At 47.4% G+C, this 17,825-nt stretch overlaps 1 protein-coding gene across 7 annotated transcripts in view; it reads left to right on the top strand.

The window, feature by feature from the left end:
• VPS35L (VPS35 endosomal protein sorting factor like) overlaps positions 1–17,338 on the top strand; it is a 118,088-nt gene extending 100,750 nt beyond the window's left edge. For 6 of the 7 annotated variants that reach the window (XM_042922492.1, XM_042922493.1, XM_042922491.1 and 3 more), the window contains 4 exons: positions 2,982–3,147; positions 9,171–9,289; positions 15,091–15,237; positions 15,748–17,338. In XM_042922492.1, coding sequence (XP_042778426.1) covers positions 2,982–3,147; positions 9,171–9,289; positions 15,091–15,237; positions 15,748–15,846 — 531 coding nt within the window. In that variant the 3' untranslated portion in view covers positions 15,847–17,338. The remainder of the gene's footprint in view (positions 1–2,981; positions 3,148–9,170; positions 9,290–15,090; positions 15,238–15,747) is intronic. The other variant, XM_042922497.1, reaches the window with a different exon arrangement.
• Positions 17,339–17,825: the final 487 nt, after the last annotated feature.

Below are 17,825 nucleotides of genomic sequence, written 5' to 3'. Positions count from 1 at the left end.
TTGGCTACTGTGAATAGTGCCACAGCGGACATGAGAATACCGATACCTCTTTCAGATCCTGATTTCAACTCTTTGGACAAATACCCGAAGGTGGGATTGCTGGACTGCTGAATCATATGGTAGTTCTGTTCTTTTTTTTTTTTTTCTTTTGAGAGAGACAGCGTGAGCAGGAAAGAGGGGCAGAGTGAGAGGGAGAGAAAGAATCTTAAAACAGGCTTCACATCCAGCCTGGAGCCCACTGTAGGGCTTGATCTCCCAATTGTGAGATCATGACTTGAGCCAAAATCAAGAGTCAGACGCTTAATTGACTGAGCCATCCTGGCACCCCTGGTAGTTCTCCTCTTAATTTTTCAAGGAACCTCCATGCTGTTTTCCATAGTGGCTGTACCATTTTGTGTTCCTACCAACCGTGTACAAGGCTTTTAAAAGACTTCATTTTATTTGTTTAGAAAAAAAATTTAAAGTCATTTTAAATGCAGAAATAAACATTTCCCCAGGCCAGCCTCTCTTCGGCAAACGGTGTCACTTTCAGAGCATTTTGAAGTAATCTGCTGTGGTGTTAGCAGCGGTCAGCCTCTTGGCGGACAGACTTCTCTATAACATTTGGTAGGACATACAGACTTGATTGAACAGGTTCAGTGTTACCACTTCAGAGGCCTAATTTTGATTCAGTTAAAAATTGTAGGCAATGGAGGAGCTCCTGGGTGGCTCAGTCGGTTAAGTACCTGACTTCAAGATCAGCTTAGGTCATGATCTTGTGGTTTTTGAGTTCGAGCCCCCTTCGGGCTCTGTGCTGACAGCTCAGGGCCTGGAGCCTGCTTTGGATTCTGTGTCTCCCTCTCTCTGTGCCCCTCCCCTGCTCACGCTCTTTCTTGCTCAAAAAAAAGCAAAGGTTAAAAAAACAATAGTCACAAAATAGCTGGCTTACATGTAAGGCTTCCCCTAGTTAGCCAGCTCCATAAAGTCAGAGAGGGGCAAGAAAAATACAGTATTAACAGTTAGGAATCTCTGCTCTGGAGCCAGACTGTCAGAGCTCAAGCCCTGGTTCCTCCACCTACCAGCAGTGCCACTTAACCATTCTGTGGCTCATCTGCCATCTGTGAAATTGGGGGTGGGGGGGGTGGTCATGATCATATCTAACTGGAACACAGAAAAGCTACGATAGCCACCATAAAACTTAGCTACTGTTATTCGTCTTTGTAGCCACCTCAGCGCCTGGCACATAGAAGGTGCCCAAACTGGAATCCAACCACCATGACTTACTGGGTGCTTGCCTGCGCCCAGCACTGTCCTAGAACCAGGGACAGGGCGGGACACCGTTCACACTGTGTTCCCAGGGCAGTCCTGGCTGTGTATCGGCAAATATGGCAGATGAAGTGTCTGTCGTGCTGGGTTACAGGCGACGATGAAAGATAAGCGAAAACAAGAGATATTGTGGGGCAGTTCACTGCGGGAGTGAGGAAGTCACTTGAGAACTGCACTGCAGAATTACAGACAGGACGGTCTGTGATGGAGACTGGGGGCCAGCGGTGAGCAAGGCTCTGGCTGGCTGATCGGAGAAGGCCTCACTGAGAAGCTGGCGTGTACAATGGGATCTGGAGGCTGTCGAGGAGCCAGTGTGGCCAAGTCTTGCAGATGAAGATTCCAGTCGGGGGGTGCGGTAGGGCCGGGAAGCCAGCCATCCTTGGCACGCGAGCTGCCGGCGGCAGCATCCTCTGCGCTTCCGTGGAGCTCTGTGTGGGAGACCGGCCCCTGGGGACCGCCTCACCTGGGCTCCCTTCTGGTCTCCAAGTCGCTCAGCCAGCGGCAGGACCAACAGCACACTGGAAGGCGGGAGGAGAGCGAGTTTGGGGCATCTGTCCCCTGACGCGGCCATGGGTTGGCAGCGGCCTTGTTCTTCTACCCGAGGCTGCAGCTCCTGCTAGGTGCCGTCTCCAGCTGCGGGTCTTGCACTTCCGGTCCTACCCCCCCCCCCCCCCCCACACACACACACCTTGTGCTTTCAGTCCAGGGTCGGTAAGGGCTTCCTGCTGTCATGAGGCCCCGGGTGCCTCGCCTGTCCTTCCTCTCCAGCTCCCTTCACGCTGCCCCTGTCTCGATAAATAATCCTTTTTGAACTGGTCCTCACGGAACCATTTTGAGCATGCCCACTGTGTCCTGGCAGGATTCTGAGTGGTCCAGCTGGGCCCAGGAGACATAAAGGTGCTGGCTGGAGTGGATGAGGGGCAAGGTGTAGCCACCGGGTGAGCAAGACGATGGTGGCAGAGCTGGGCACTGACTCTTGGCGGTAGGCCTCCATGGAGCATGTTCAGAAGGGGAGCCAGAGAAATGCAGGCAGCTTGTTGGAAGTGAACTAAGCTGCTGGCTTTGTGGCATCCGGCACACTCTTCCGATTCATTTCAACATCTGAGGAACACCATTCTGTGCTCTGCCTCTTGGGTTTTTTCCTCTCCCGAGAGAGCGTCCTCACTTTAGCTGTTAATGTCACTGAACGCCCTGAAGAGCAAGGCTATATTTAACGCTGGTGCCCTTGCTGGTGACAGTGATCACTGGGGGCTTACGCAAAGCAGGTGGCTTCCGATGTCGGATCTGCTACAACACCCACAATCTTGCTTTTGGAGTCGGAGGAGCAGGACTTTTTACTGCTCTACACATAGAACCAGTGTGTAATTTTGGAAACAGGCCATTAAGCTGACAGGTAACTTAGCTCCCTCATTCCTTGGACCCAAAGAGGCTCTCCAAGCTCGTCTCCCCAGACTGGAGCATGCTCGTCGGCGGGAGGAACATTATCCTGTCCGTTTTCTCAGTGGTGTTTGAGCAGGCTTGTGAGTGGGCTCGCCTGCAAAGTAGCTGGCACTTCCATTCCCCGAGAGCTGCTAAAGGGAGGGACCCGGGCTTCTATCCTGGTGGATTTTTTGTTTTTTGGTTTCTCCTCCTGCTTCCTATCTAGCATTATTTATCCTTTTTTGGCTTTCCGCTAGGATCACCCAGAACATGGGGTCCTGTTCCTTGTCCGAGAGCTTCTCAACGTGATCCAGGACTACACCTGGGAGGACAACAGTGACGACAAAATCCGCATCTACACCTGTGTCCTGCACCTCCTATCCGCCATGAGCCAGGAGACCTATCTCTACCACATAGACAAAGGTAGTGGGGTCCCCTCCCACTGGACTACACCGAGCTGGAATTTCATGAAAGTCCAGTAAAATGTTTTTGTTTTTAAATCCCTTAGGGTTTTACGCACCAGAAACTTCTAGTCCAGGGTCTCACTACATGTGCCCAAGTAAGAACCTGAGCAGATCCCTGAGCCCCATCCTGCCCTTTCTCAATTGGGAACCCCAAGAAGAGGCCGGAGAATTTTGTCTTTAACAAATATCCAAAATCATTTTGACAACCTGACAAGTTTAGGGGAGCACTCCAAGCACTCACTCCGTGCTCTCTCTGGTGTGCTACAGAATAACCTAGAAAGGTGGTTTGATGTCCATAGGCATGAGCTTCTCCCAGGCCTGCCCCTAACCACAGACTCAGGTGGGACCCTGGGTGTTTTTACCTAGTTCTTCAGGTGATGCTGAGGCTCAGGGAACCCCTATTTCAGATGCTCAGGAGGAAGGAGGTGGCCTTGCCTCCCCCACGTGCTACCAGCCATTCTGCATCTGCTGCCAGGAATTTGAAAGCAGACTTCTCACATCCTGCATGTAACGCAGGACAGTCCCAATTCCAGACATCTGCCCACTGAGCCCAAGCACCCACCTGCTTGTCAGACCCTCCGTTCTAATTATCGGTTTTCCCAAGATGGCCCTATTGTTGTGAAAAGTGCGTTGGCCGGTAATTGCATACTTCAGGGTTTAAGCAACGGTCTCTCCACTTGGAAATTTCTGGAAACACATTTGCAGTGCTAAGGGAGGGCCTTCTGCTACAACTCTCAGCCTTCCTCTAGCTGGCATTTGGGGGCTAATAGTTAAGATGTAACTTAGGGAGGCAGGTTGATGTGGATGATGACAGCACCTGAGACTTGAGCTCCTACTGCGTGCCAAGGCCCACCCCAGACTCCACGGATCTTTCTTCTGTACTCCTCACGGCCCTGAAGCGTGTGAGACAGGCATTTACATCCCCATTTTATGTGTGAGCAAGGGGAGACTCCGAGAGACGCCATGGTTTACTCCAGGGCCTGTGGCCGGTTATTGGTGGAAGTGCAAGTCACACCCTGAACTGTGGAGCATGCGTCATGCTGCCTCCTCTTATAAAATAACAGTGTTTTAATTAAATCATAACATATGTCAGACATACAGCCAGCTGGAAAGCTCAATGAATCATCACAAAGTGAACACACCCAGGTAACCCCCACCCAGATCATGCCCCCACCCAGTCATCGCCCCCACTTTCCCCTCCAGGGCACACCACTCTGCTTCCAGCATCACAGGTTAGTTTGTACGTTTTCGACTTTTGAGGTCAGTGAAATTGTTTAGCGAGCATTCTTTGGTGTCGGGCCTCTTCCACTCGATACTCTGTGTGTGTGAGATTCACCTGTGCCGTGCGTAGCTGGCGTGCATCCTTTTGCATTGCCGTGTAGTATTCCACCCGGTGACCATACCAGAATTTATTCATTCCCTCCGGTTTGAACATTTGCATGTTTCCAGTGGTCCTGGTTCTGGCTGTTGAGGGTAGTGCTGCTGTGAACACATTTATATGTGCTCTTGGTGTACATTTCCACTGGCGATATGCCTACGGGTGGAATTGATGGCTCACTGGATTTGCTTATGTTCAGCTTTGGTAGATACTATCTCACAGTTTTCTTCCAAAGTGGTTGTACCAATTGACACTCCCACTAGGCATGAATGAGTGTTCCCTTTGTTCCCTCCGTGTGGTCAGTCTTTTTCATTTGGGCTGTTTTAGTGAGTGTAATTTGCATTTCTCAGCAATGAGATTGTGCACCTTTTCCTATATTTGTTGCCTTTTTTTATTTTTGAGAGAGAGAAAGAGAGAGAGAGAGCGAGCGCGAGCATGAGTGGGGGAGGGGCAGAGAGAGGGAGACACAGAATCCAAAGCAGGCTCCAGGCTCTGAGCTGTCAGCACAGAGCCTGATGCAGGCCTCAAACCCACAAACTGCAAGATCATGACCTGAGCTGAAGTCGGACACTTCACTGACCGAGCCACCCCGGCTCTCCTATTGGTTGGCATTTTTATTTCCTTTTTTTGCCAAGTGCACATATAACAGTAGAGACACTTCTGAGGACCAGGCACTGACCTGGAATTGGGTCTGCAAACCTTGGGCCCTGTTAGAGGGGTAAGCCCTTTCCTGTCTCCTGTCCTCTCCTCATCCTCCTATTTGAGCAGATTCGTTTAACCCTCTGTCTAAACTATACAGCTGGCAGACTGGGAGCCAGAGTGCAAGCAAAGGGAGTGTGGCTATGTGCAATAGACAGGAGTCTAGATTTCTGGCTTTTAGAGAAGAAAATGGAAGGCCGGGTGGGTTGTTTTCCTTCTTTCTTGGCCCAGCTGTGTTTACTCTGGATGTGCAATTGTGACCTGACAATTGGCTTAGGAGGAGAGAGGCCCAGGGGGCCACGGGAGGCGCTTCCTTTCCCCACCCCTTTCTTACTCTAGGCAGCCTTTTACAGTGTTGAAACAGGTTAGAACTTCTCAAGAACTACGGTAAAATTTTTTTGCATTTACAAAGAATTCCTTTGCTACTTTCTTTCTAGATTAATCCGATGACATTCTGAGATTTCCTGGAGCAAGAACTCCAGTGCTCTCCTACAAATGTGAGAGAGTAGACATGTTTGATGTGTGAGGGAAAGTTTCCTGTGTATGGAGTGTTCCTTTTTTATTTACTTTTTATTATATTCTTTTATTTGAGAGAGCGCATGCAAGTCGGGTAGAAGGGCAGAGGGAGAATCTCAAGCAGGCTCTACACTCAGCGCGGTGCCTGACATGGGGCTCAATCCCATGACCCTGGAATCATGACCTGAGCTGAAATCAAGAGTCAGACACTCAACTAGCTGAGCCACCCAGGTGCCCCTGCATGTTTATTTAATATGCAGATAGTGTGTATCCAGCTAGTTGGAAGACCACAATCCAGGATGCCCCTGTGAAGCCAGTGTAGCCCCTTTGCTCCTCCATGTCACCTGCCAGGCCCTTGAAGCGTTCAGGGTCGTGATCGCAGGGCAAGACAGATGCAGGGATTGTGGGCTATTCTTAGTGGCCACCTGCCAGGGATATCATGTCTCCCTCAGGGGACTCTCGGGGCCACTATACACACTGGTCTGACCAACTTCCTTTTAATTCTCAACTTGGCCCTTTGCTCCCTCCATCATTATCAAGTATGGAAAACTCATCCTGCCCCCTAGCCCCTTTTTCCACTTGTCCGGTGAATTCAAGCTGTGGAGCTTAGCCTGTCCTTGTTAATTCCAGAGTTCCGTCCCAAGCCTAGATTTCAGGATCCCATAACCCCTTGTACTGCCCCCTTCTGACATTCAGTACGTGCTTTTCAGTTTGCTGGTCTGCATCTGCTAATGGTCTGTGAGCTCTCTGAGGCAGGAACCAAATCAGCCTTGGCCCCCACTGGGTCCCCAGCTCCTAGCGTGGAATCTGGTGCAGAGCAGACCCTTACCCAAGAGGTGCAGTGTGTGTGTGCGCACGCGAGCAGCCTGCTCTGAACACACGCCTGGCCCGCCTGGGGAGTGTTGGCCATGGGCAGTCTCAGACCTTCTCTCTTTTCCAGTGCTGAGCTAATCAGAAAGAGTAGGTTCCAACCCGGAGTAAGACTGAGAATTTATGCCAAGAACTATTCTGGTCCTCAGCAGTGGATGTGAGAAATTCCTTCACCAGCTGCAGTTTTGCTGCCCTGCAAAATCAGGTGGTGGTGACTGGCTGAATCACATTCTTTTACAAGAATCACAGTCTGTTACATTCTTTTAAGAATAGCTGTCATCCTCTGAATGGTGGATAGTAGTTGAGACATAGACCCATAAACAGGCAGAATTGGATGAGAGATTGCCTTTGGACAGAGAAGCCGGGGCGCAAGGAGACTGCTGGGGAGCAGTTGTTCATTATTCTTAGACAACAGGTCTGCAATCTGCTCACAAATGGTTTGGCTAGAAAAACCCATTATGTGTGAGTGAGTGAGTGAGTGAGTGTGTGTGTGTGTGTGTGTGTGTGTGTGTGTGGAGAGAGCAAGTGAGAGAGCTTGCACACAAGGAGCAAAATGGTGTCAGCTGGTGTTTCGAGGTGAGACAGGCAGGTATTCAACGTACTGCTTTGAAACAGCAACTAGAAATGTACATAAGACATGTCTGAAATTATTTTATCAATTAATTACTACATGCTTATTATCTGTCCCGTTCTCTTTTTTTGTTTATTTATTTTTGAGAGAGCTAGAGCACGAGCAGAGGAGGGGCAGGGAGAGAGGGAGACACAGAATCCAACACAGGTTCCAGGCTCCAAGCTGTCAGCACAGAGCCCAATGCAGGGCTCGAACCCATGGACCTGGAGATCATGACCTGAGCCAAAGTCAGACACCCAACCGACTGAGCCACCCAGGCGCCTCTGTCCCATTCTCTAAAAGATTCAGACAAATTGAAAGGAAATAATTAAAAATTGGTTCTTAAGCAACTATAAATTAGGAAATATACATGGATATATGTGTATCTGTGTGCTATATTTATATAAAGGCTCTACTATGGATACTGTTTTGTTACTTTTTAAAAATTAATAGTAGCTTGGGGCATCTGATTGGCTCATTCCATTGAGTGTCCAGCTCTTGACTTCGGCTCAGGTTGTGATCTCATGGTTCACAGGTTCAAGCTCCACGTCCAGCTCTGCACTGACAGTACAGAGCTTCCTTGGGATTCTCTCTCCCTCTCTCTGCCCCTCCTCCACTCATGTACTCTCTTTTCAAAATAAATAAACTTAAAAAAAATTAAAATTAAAATTGATAGTATCTTGTAACTGTTACTAATAGTATAACATAGTATATGGTAATTAACAACTATAGATCACATCGTTTATTATCCTCCTAGTATTTAATATTGTAACAGAGCATTTTTTTTTTTTAATTGTTTTTCAACGTTTTTTTATTTATTTTTGGGACAGAGAGAGATAGAGCATGAACGGGGGAGGGGCAGAGAGAGAGGGAGACACAGAATTGGAAACAGGCTCCAGGCTCCGAGCCGTCAGCCCAGAGCCTGATGCGGGGCTCGAACTCACGGACCGCGAGATTGTGACCTGGCTGAAGTCGGACGCTTAACCGACTGCGCCACCCAGGCGCCCCGTAACAGAGCATTTAGTTAAAACTCTGTTGATCGACATTTACATTACTTCTCATTTCACCCTTTTAAACAAGTTTATAATGAACATACAGTGAACATATAACGAATGCTGCTGTTCACAGCAAAACAACAAACATCATATATGTGCATCTTTGGGTACCTGCTGGATTATTTTCTTTAAAAAAAATTTTTTTTCAATATTTATTCTTGAGAGAGAGAGACAGATCATGAGCATGAGCAGGGGAGGGGCAGAAAGAGAGGGAGACACAGAATCTGAAGCAGGCTCCAGGCTCTGAGCTGTCAGCACAGAGCCCGACGTGGGGCTCGAACTCATGAACTATGATACTCTCGCCTGAGCCGAAGTTGGATGCTTAACCGACTGAGCCACTCAGGCACCCCTTGATTATTTTCTTAAAATAAATAAATCCTTTGGAGTGGTCTCTGTAATCAGAGATCTTGACTTTTTTGTACTAAGACTACATTAAAAAAATTGTTAAAATACACATAGTAATAAAGGTTACCATTTTAACTATCATTAAGTGTACAATTCAGTTTTATCAAGTATATTCAATGTTGTGAAGCCATTACCACCGTCCATTTCCAGAATTTTTTCATCATCCCAGCACTCTGTACCCAATACAGTGACTTCCTGTTCCCTCCCTGTCTCCCCAGCCTGTGCTGACCTCCATTCTACTTCCTTCTATGGATTTACCTATTCTAGTAGCTCGTAAAAGAGGAATCATGCAGTATTTGCCCTTTTGTGCCTGGCACATTTCACTTATAAAGATTTTAGGATTCATCCATGTTTTAACGTGTCAGAATTTCATTCCTTTTTATGATTAAATGATATTCCTTTGAATGGGCATACCACATTTTGCTCACTGCTCTGGTCTGTTCCATCAGTTGACTCCAACGACAGCCTCTATGGGGGAGACACCAAATTTCTGGCTGAAAACAACAAGCTGTGTGAAACGGTGATGGCTCAGATCCTGGAGCATCTGAAAACCTTGGCCAAGGATGAGGTAGGTGCCCTCTGCCTGTCCTCCTGCTGCTGCTTGCTCTGAGTGCACAAGTTTCTAGGGCAAACGTTGGTTCATTCTGGAAAGGAAACTCATTCACGTGAATAGTGTGTTTATGTGCAGACATGATGAGTGCTCCATCCAGGGGTTTTGCTCCTACTTTACTTGGTCACTCTCTGAAATGTTCTGCTTATTTCAGTTGTTTGCCTCTCCCACCAGAATTTAAGCTCCATGGGGACAGGGACCTTGTGCCATGAGTTTTGGAGACCTCCTTGTGCCTGAGGTTAAGTCTCTAGGGTCTGTCACTCACCACAGCATCCCCACACCTTGAGGCTGGCATACAGCAAATCCTTGACCACTACATACTGAATAAACAGCCTGTGCTTTGCCTGCATTTTTTTCATGCCAAGGTACAAGTGCTGTGTTTGTTCTTACTGTACAGAAAAGGAAATGGAGGCTCAGGTTTCTCCACAGCCCTGGGTTTCCTCTGGTGAATGAACACCAGGGTCCCCACCTACAGACCTCCCAGCTTACAGTAGTAGTTTTTTAACGACTGCATTGCCCTCCTCAACCAAGGCCTTTCTGCTTATCTTGTAAGATAAGCATGTGGTTATTGTCCTCCTATGATGGTAGGTTCTGTTTCTCCAGACTTTGTTCTACTTAAGTGTGGTGTTGACGACTCTGCATGCATTGTCTCACCTAAACCTCAGGACAGTCGGACAGCTGTGCCTTTAAACTTCACAGGCAAGGACAAAATCCTGGAGTGGCAGCCACACGATATGTGGTCAAGGCAGTCTTCTGGAACCCATGTTCTTACCCACAGAATACACCAATGTATCAGATGCTAGATCTTTTACATTTTTAGAGCAGTTTTTCCATGTTCTCCATAAAGTTAGATGCTTAACTGATTTTAATGTTAATTTTCACTTAGTCCAATCTACAGAACTACCTGGTTCCCTTCCCGTTAGACCAATCATGACTTCCTTTTTTGCAGCTTCAACCCAAACATGTGGGTGACAGATGGATCCCAGCAGCCCGTCTCAGGTTTGGCCGAGGCAGTTAGTTGTTCAGACCGATGCTCATCTCTGTTACTGCGTTAGGGGGTGGAGGCCGGCAGTACTTTAGGAGTCAGAGCTGATGCCTGACCTTTCTCTGCATTCCTTCTGTGGGTCAGCCGGCACTTGAATTTGTTTCTGCCTCCACCTGCTCCCTGGGGTCTTGCTCTTTATTACTCCAAGCTGTCAGCTTGAAGCTCTGAGCATTTGGGGCTTTTTTATTCCCAACTGTCAAGAGACAACCTGATGTCTCGTTCCGGATTTCATCATGGCAGGCCCTGTTCTTGCCTGTGTCCTGCTCAATTCCCTTTCCCAAACCTAAGGCAGATTTTGGACTGCCTGCTTCCCAGTAGCTTTCCAAGCCTTCCCCTTCCTTCCCTTCCTCAGATTCTCTGGTTCCTAGTTTTTGCTGCTGCATCCCCACCCCATCAAATCCTTTGAATACAGAGTAAGATCAAAGTGGATTTCAAGTTAAATTATTACTCATTTCCAGGGCTATATAAAACACCACCATTGCCCTTATCCCCCTGCCCCACCAGAATATTACACAGCTGTGGGTGTACGCATGTGTGACATACATCTGTGTTCTGGGTTCCCATCATCCCCAGGGTATTCAAGCAGGTGCTAGAGAGAGAGGTATTTTTTCTGGACTCCATTCTCCAGCAGCCCCTGCCAAGTTCAGGGCCAGCCTTAGGGTTAGCAGTCCAAGAGGCAGAAGGAAAATACAGAACTGCTGCCCTGGGTCCAGAGTTGGTCACAGTGCCCTCTCTATGGAGGGAGTGTACTTTGAGGGTGTCCCGCCAACCTGGGGACCCTTCTGGACACAGGGCTACAGAACTCTGGAGAAGTTAACACATGGAGGGCGCCTGGCTGTCTGGGCAAGGGGCAGAATCAGAACCCCAGTTTCTTCAGAGAAACTGGTTTATCAAACCAGTGAGTATTAGAAGAGGCCTTTTTCAAACACTGTTAGGGTTAAAGACCCAGCTTTCCTTTGCACCAATAGGTGGTTTTCAGGTGAGAGCTCTTTCTACCCCACGGAGTGGAGTCCTTCACCTTCAGCTTCCACTTACTTCACTAGTCAGGTCCCCCTCTGCTCCTCTGCCATGAAAAATTGTTCTTAGTACCTTTTCCTGATTTTTAAAACCCAGGGCCCTCAGAGCAATGGTATGTGTTTAACAGCTTACACTCAAGAAAAATTTGCTACATGGCTTGAAAATAAATACATTTCTTCAACTTGATGCAACAGGCTGGGTTTAATCACAGGTGGCCACCAACAGCATAAACGACCATAGCCTAGAAAAATCCCAAGCTCACAATAAAAATAAACCTGAGAACTATATATATAAATATGTAGTTATGTCCAGTCATCGTCCTCCCACCTCCTTGCCCCATCACGCAGTTGCAGGTACCTGGTTTCAACTAGGATCCACAAGCAAATTATCCTCCTCCTGACATCTCATTAGAAGGCTGGTAGTAGCCTAACACTACATCATTCACCTCATGTAGGCATTTTATCACCTTACATCCTAAAAAGAGCGAGTATGGTACAATATTTTCAAGACCACATTAACATAACTTTTATTATAGAATTCTATTTTGTTAATTTCTTACTGTGCCTAATTTATAAACTGCCATAGGTATGTATGTATAGGAAAAAGCAGTATATATAAAGCTCGGTACTGTCTGTGGTTCCAGACATTTACTAGGGTGTCTTAGAATGTATACTTGCAGCTAATGGAGTGGGAGGGGACAGTGCTGTAATTTAATGTTTATGTCTCTTTTTCTCTTGAAGGAGGGAGCATTGATGGTGATAATGACTCTGAATCAGGGTTCTGAGAAAACAGCAAAGTTGGAATTTTTCAAAAGAACGTTTTAACTCCCCATAAATACCAGGGACATTAAATGAAAATGTCCTTCTATATATGCACATTTATTAGAAAAATATGGGTGGATCGAGCTAAAATGGAACAGATCATCCTTTTAACAGTGCAGTGTAAAATTCAGCACAGACAACCGTGTCATGGCAGGATCCCTGGAGATGGGATCCTCTCGAGTCTGGTCTCTGGGAAAAAGGGGTCAGATTCTTCTACCTAGTGGAAAGTGAAGCTTCATGCTGTTGAAAAACCCCAATGCTGATTGATGCCAGTCCTGAGTATCCCATCTCTCGTTGCTGGTAGTAGACCTACTTCCAAAATTGTCCCCTTAATCCACATGGAGTTGGCCATTTTACCCCTGAGTATGAAGTTGTTTATTTGGGTGTGGTGAAGCTGGGAATCATGCCAGACCCATGGAGCTTCCTGGAAATGACATTTCTCATAGGCAAAGAATGAAAAGCTCTTTTCTATTTAAAACCTTGGAGAAGAGGAGGGGGGCTCAAGGCCTGATTTGGTCCTCTCATAATGTGTTTGTGGTTTTCTGGGTCTGCTTGTTGGCTGGCATGACTTCTCGTCCCTCAGATCTGTCTCTAATAATTTCACTTTTAAGGGGCTATGCACTTAAACCACATGTGGATTGAGCTTTTTAGGGTAAAATGTTTACTGGGAAGATCCAGAATGGGGAAACAGCCACTTGTTAGATATGGTCTCTCTTGTTTGACTTTAAAAAAAAACCTCCCACTTCAATGAAATGTGGTTCAAGGGCCTCTCTCAGGGGTGACTCTTTTAGTTGTATTTGAAATAGAATTTTCTTTTAGCTTCCTCTTGTAAGCAGAAAGGGTGCACTCTTGTAGTCCCAGCATCAGACCAGGGCTGGAACTCAATGAATGGTCATCTCTGCCCAGGTTCCCGGTTGGGGTAGAACTGTATTGTCTCATTAGATTAAAGACCCCAAAGCAGGCAGGAGTTCCCTGTGCCTGCAGGCTTGGGCCCTGCACAGGATGACCCCACTCTTTGACTGTGATGTTGAGTCAGCTCAGCTTCTAGGACTGTCACCTGGTCCAGGCTGTTGCCAAAGCAGACTCAACGGGGGGTGGGGGGTGTCTCTTCCTTGCCATTCAGCCACCATCACCCAGCTGTGCTGCTCCTTGGTCATTATTTTTTTCCTCCACCAAGATATTTTAAATTCTCACTTGGGAGAGGATGGCAGGAGGGGTTAAGTTGGTTCAGCAGTTAGCAGAGTCCAGGCCCCATGAATATTTGTGAAATGATGAACAGATGCATGATTAGTAGGTTGGTTTTGTCCACCTAGAGTAGTTGACAGAGGCAACTCTTAGCCTCCTCAGAGTCTGGATTCCTAATGTGATGCCAGCACTGAGTCTATGGGAATATCGTATCAGCTGGAGTGGGACAACTGGACCTCTGCGCTGTCATCTGTGAGCAAATTCCCCAAAGCTTTCTGAACTTGGAGGCCTCTACACAATGGGAGTGGACTGGGTTCCTATTGCAGCCTTAAGAAAATTGGCACAAACTCAACAGCTTAAAATACTCATTTATTATTTCATAGTTTGAGTTGGCGCTGGCTGGATTTTACAAGGTCAAAATCAAGATGTTGACTGACCAGCTTATTTTAGGGTGTTGGCACACTTGAGTTCCATGCAGTTGTAGGACTGAAGTCCTGTTTCTTTGCTGGCTCTTGGCTAGAGGTTCTTAGCTTCTAGAAGCTGCTTTTTTGGCTTTTGGCCCCTCTTCTTCCCTCTTGAGACCCATTAATGGTGGTCAAATGCTTCTGATCTCCAGTCTCCCTCCTTCTGCCGACTTCTCTCTCAGAAATTTCTCTGTTTAGGGCTCAAGTGATTCAATTGGGCCCACCCAGGTAATCCAGGACTCTGTAAAGTCAGTCCATAACTTTACACCTGCTAAGTCCCTTCACCCCAGCACCTAGCATGACGCTTAAATAACCAGGGGTTGGGATTCCTGAGAGACAGTGCTAAACATGTGCTTCACGCAGCTGGTTAGAAGTATGCCTCCCACAAAGATCTGCTGTGTAGGTAACTCTGATGAGCTCTGTAAAGCACAGAGCAGAATACCTGGTCCCCCGTAAGGGCTCCATTCCCATTAGCCGCCAGGGAGCAAAGGAGATGAATGAGGCTCTGAGCCCAGTGATGTTCTGCAGTGTGAGCCAAGGGCATTCAGCAAGGGCCCAGGTCATCAACCGTCCAGGGTCCACATGGATACATGAGTGAACTTGGCTCCTGTCAGCACCCCCCTATTTATTTGGCTTTCCACATGCCTCTGTTTACCTTTCAGAACTTGTATCTTTTCTCCTAGGACTGTTGTTGCATTTTGGAGATTGACTTTCTCTTTTTGTCTTGTACCATGCAAAGCTGGGATTCAGGTCTGGTCTCCTTTAACATTTGGGTTAGACTTTTTCTTATTTAGGTACTTGAAATCAGATTAAGAGAGGCTAGATTTGGAATCAAAGTATAGAATGGTTCTTATAAAAGCTGGGCCTGGCTGTTGCTCTTGGGGAGCTGTTGTCATTTGGCCTTTATTTCTGCCCTTTGGTTACTGGGTAGTGACTGCACTTTGGGTGGCTTGAGGACACAACTGAAAGACTTATTTTAGACTTTTCGTTTTCATCTGTACTTGAGTAATAAATGCCCATGGAGGCACAGGGCAAAGGGCTTTATATGCATCATCTCATTCGGTCCTCACTTACCCTGTGAGCTGGCATTACCTTCCTGTCCTACAGATGAAGGCGGGACTCAGAGATTAAGCAGCCCCTCCAGAAGATCCAAGGTAGAGCTGATGTCCACGCGGGGCCCCCGCCTGTGCCCCACTGCCTGATCCTGATCTCTCTCTTCTATTTCAGGCCCTGAAGCGCCAGAGCTCGTTGGGCCTTTCCTTCTTTAATAGCATCTTGGCCCACGGGGACCTGCGCAACAACAGACTCAACCAACTCTCTGTCAACCTGTGGCACCTGGCACAGAGGCACGGCTGTGCAGACACCAGGACCATGGTGAGGCTCTGGGAGCATGGGGGTCCTGGTGAGCGACACAAACCCACTGGCCAAAGCACAGCTGGCCTCAATACCACATCAGTGCTCATCTTCCTTTTTTTCCCTCTGAATAATAGGGCGCCTGGTGGCTCAGTTAAGCGTTCAGTTTCAGCTCAGGTCATAATCTCATAGTTTGTGACTTTGAGCCTCGCGTCACGCTCTCTGCTCTCAGCGCAGAGCCCCTTCGGATCCTCTGTCCCCCTCTCTCTCTCCACCTCTCCCCTGTTCGTGCCCTCTCAAAATGAAAACAAAAAGACATATATAGAAATAGCAGCTATTCCTGGTCATACCAAAATCTGATTTTATAAGCAAATTGTAAACTAAGAAGTTTTACTTTAACACTTTTTGGTTTCTTCCCCTCCTTTATGCTTCAAAAGACTTTAGCTGTAAGACAGCATCAGCTCACAATACGGTTGATTTGTTGGTGCCTAGCTGAACCAAAAGGATACTGATCTTTCTTTTTCCTCCTAGGTGAAAACTCTGGAATACATCAAGAAACGAAGCAAACACCCAGATATGGGTCATCTGACTGAGCTGGCCCTCAGGCTCCCTCTGCAAACAAGGACCTAACTCTGGGACTGTGAAGCCAAGTTCAGAAAGACCTGCTTTGCTTTTTTTATTTTTACGCACACAAATTGGTTTAAGCTTTGGCCTCTACCCAGATGATTGTGACATTGAAGAAGTGGGAAGTGTCAGAGCAAAATCCAATCTTGTTCAGAGTAGAGCACTGTTCTAGTGTTTCTTTGCAGAAGTGGCCTTCAGATTGGCATTTATGGAGAAACAGAAGAATCCAAGTAACATCTCTCAGTGTGTCTGGGTTTTTTTTTGTTTTTGTTTTTTTCAAATAGAAGAAACCTTGAAAAGGAGTCTACTTTTAAAGAGCCACTTTCCCTCAAGTCTGGAATTGAATGTTGCCTACCCTGTCACAATTTATGAAAGGTAGATGGCTCAACCTTTATCTACCACAAGCAGCTCAACTGGACTCAGAATATATAGGTATACACCTAGCTGTAGCCAACACCACAGATGCAGGTGTGGTGGCACAGGCACACAGCGGGACCGCACAGGTGAGGAGGAAGCACGTGGTGTGCGCGTGGACCCTCAGTGCATCCACTGGGACTCCCAGGAAGATGGCAGAGTAAGGAGGTTCTGAGCTCAGCTGCTCGCAAAAACACACCAATGGTGCAGCTATACGAAGTGCAACTCCCTCTGAGAACGACCCAAAGGCTAGCCGCACAGCTCTTACACAGCCAAAGGTACAAAGAAAAAACTGCACTGAGAAGGACAGGAGGCAGAGATGCGGCCAGGAGGCAAATCCCTGGTGCAGTGACCCGGAAGAGGGAGAGATATCACCCATAAGCGTGGAGGGTCAGTCCCCACCCTGAGTACCCCCTACCTTGGCGTATGCACCGGGAAGATGCGCTCCCATGATGTCTAGCTGTGAAAATCTGTGGAGCTTCACTCCAGAAGGTTATAGGAAACCGAGGCTCTACTCTCAAAAGAGTAGAGGCAGCAGATTGAAAAGTGCCTAGGTTATTTACTCAGTTTAGGGCATGTGCTGGAGGGGCAACAATCTGTAAGAGTTTTTTCTGGGAATGGAAGACTCCCATCTTTTAGCCTACTTGGACCGAGGCTGGTGGGTGCCAGATGTGACACTTTTCATCTACTTTGCTGGCACCACCAGCATGGCCTAGACATTACCCTTTGGACCCACCTTCCCAACGGGCACAACCCCCGTACCACGGCACAGGGTGGAGCCATGCCCACCACAGTATTCACTGCAGCTGTGGCCAAACCTCACAGCCAGTCTCACCGGAGGCTAGCCCCACTCCCCAGCACACACAGCCCACACAGGGGACACAGCTAGGGCACCTGATTCTGGTGACCAGGGGAGACAGCACTGCTGCCCCCATAGGATGCCTCCTACATAAGGCCGCTACCTTCCAGACCTGCCGCAGCTGACCTCATACAGAGACAAAATGAGAGGAGTATGTTCCAAAAAAAAGAACCAGAGATAAGCCATCTACCTAATAAAAGGGTTCAGAGTAACAGTCATAAAGATGTTCACTGGACTTGAATTCATTTTTACATTTATTTATTTTTGAGAGCTAGAATGTGAGCAGGGGAAGGGCAGAGACGGAGACACAGAAATCTGAAGCAGGCTCCAGGCTGTGAGCTGTAAGCACAGAGCACGATATGGGGCTCGAACCCACAAACCATGAGATCATGACCTGAGCCAAAGTGGGACGCTGAACTGACTGAGCCACCCAGGTGCCCCTACTGGACTTGAGTTCAGGGAGTACTTCAACAAAGAGAAGATAAAAAAAAAACAATCAGACCTGAAGAATACAATAACAAATGAAATTAGAATTAGAATTACAGAATTAGAAATACAGAATTAGAAGATACAGAAAAATGAATCTGGAGCACAGGGTATTAGAAATCAAGCTGAACAGCAAAAAAAAAAAAAATTTCAATTTGAGAGAGTATGAGCAGCAGAGGGGCAGAAGGAGAGGGAGACAGAGAATCCTAAGCAGGCTCCACACTGT

This window comes from Panthera leo, chromosome E3 (genome assembly GCF_018350215.1).
Source record: "Panthera leo isolate Ple1 chromosome E3, P.leo_Ple1_pat1.1, whole genome shotgun sequence".
NCBI lineage: Eukaryota > Metazoa > Chordata > Mammalia > Carnivora > Felidae > Panthera > Panthera leo.
Note: the sequence above shows the minus strand (reverse complement) of the source record. Positions and strands in the feature narration are given on the sequence as shown.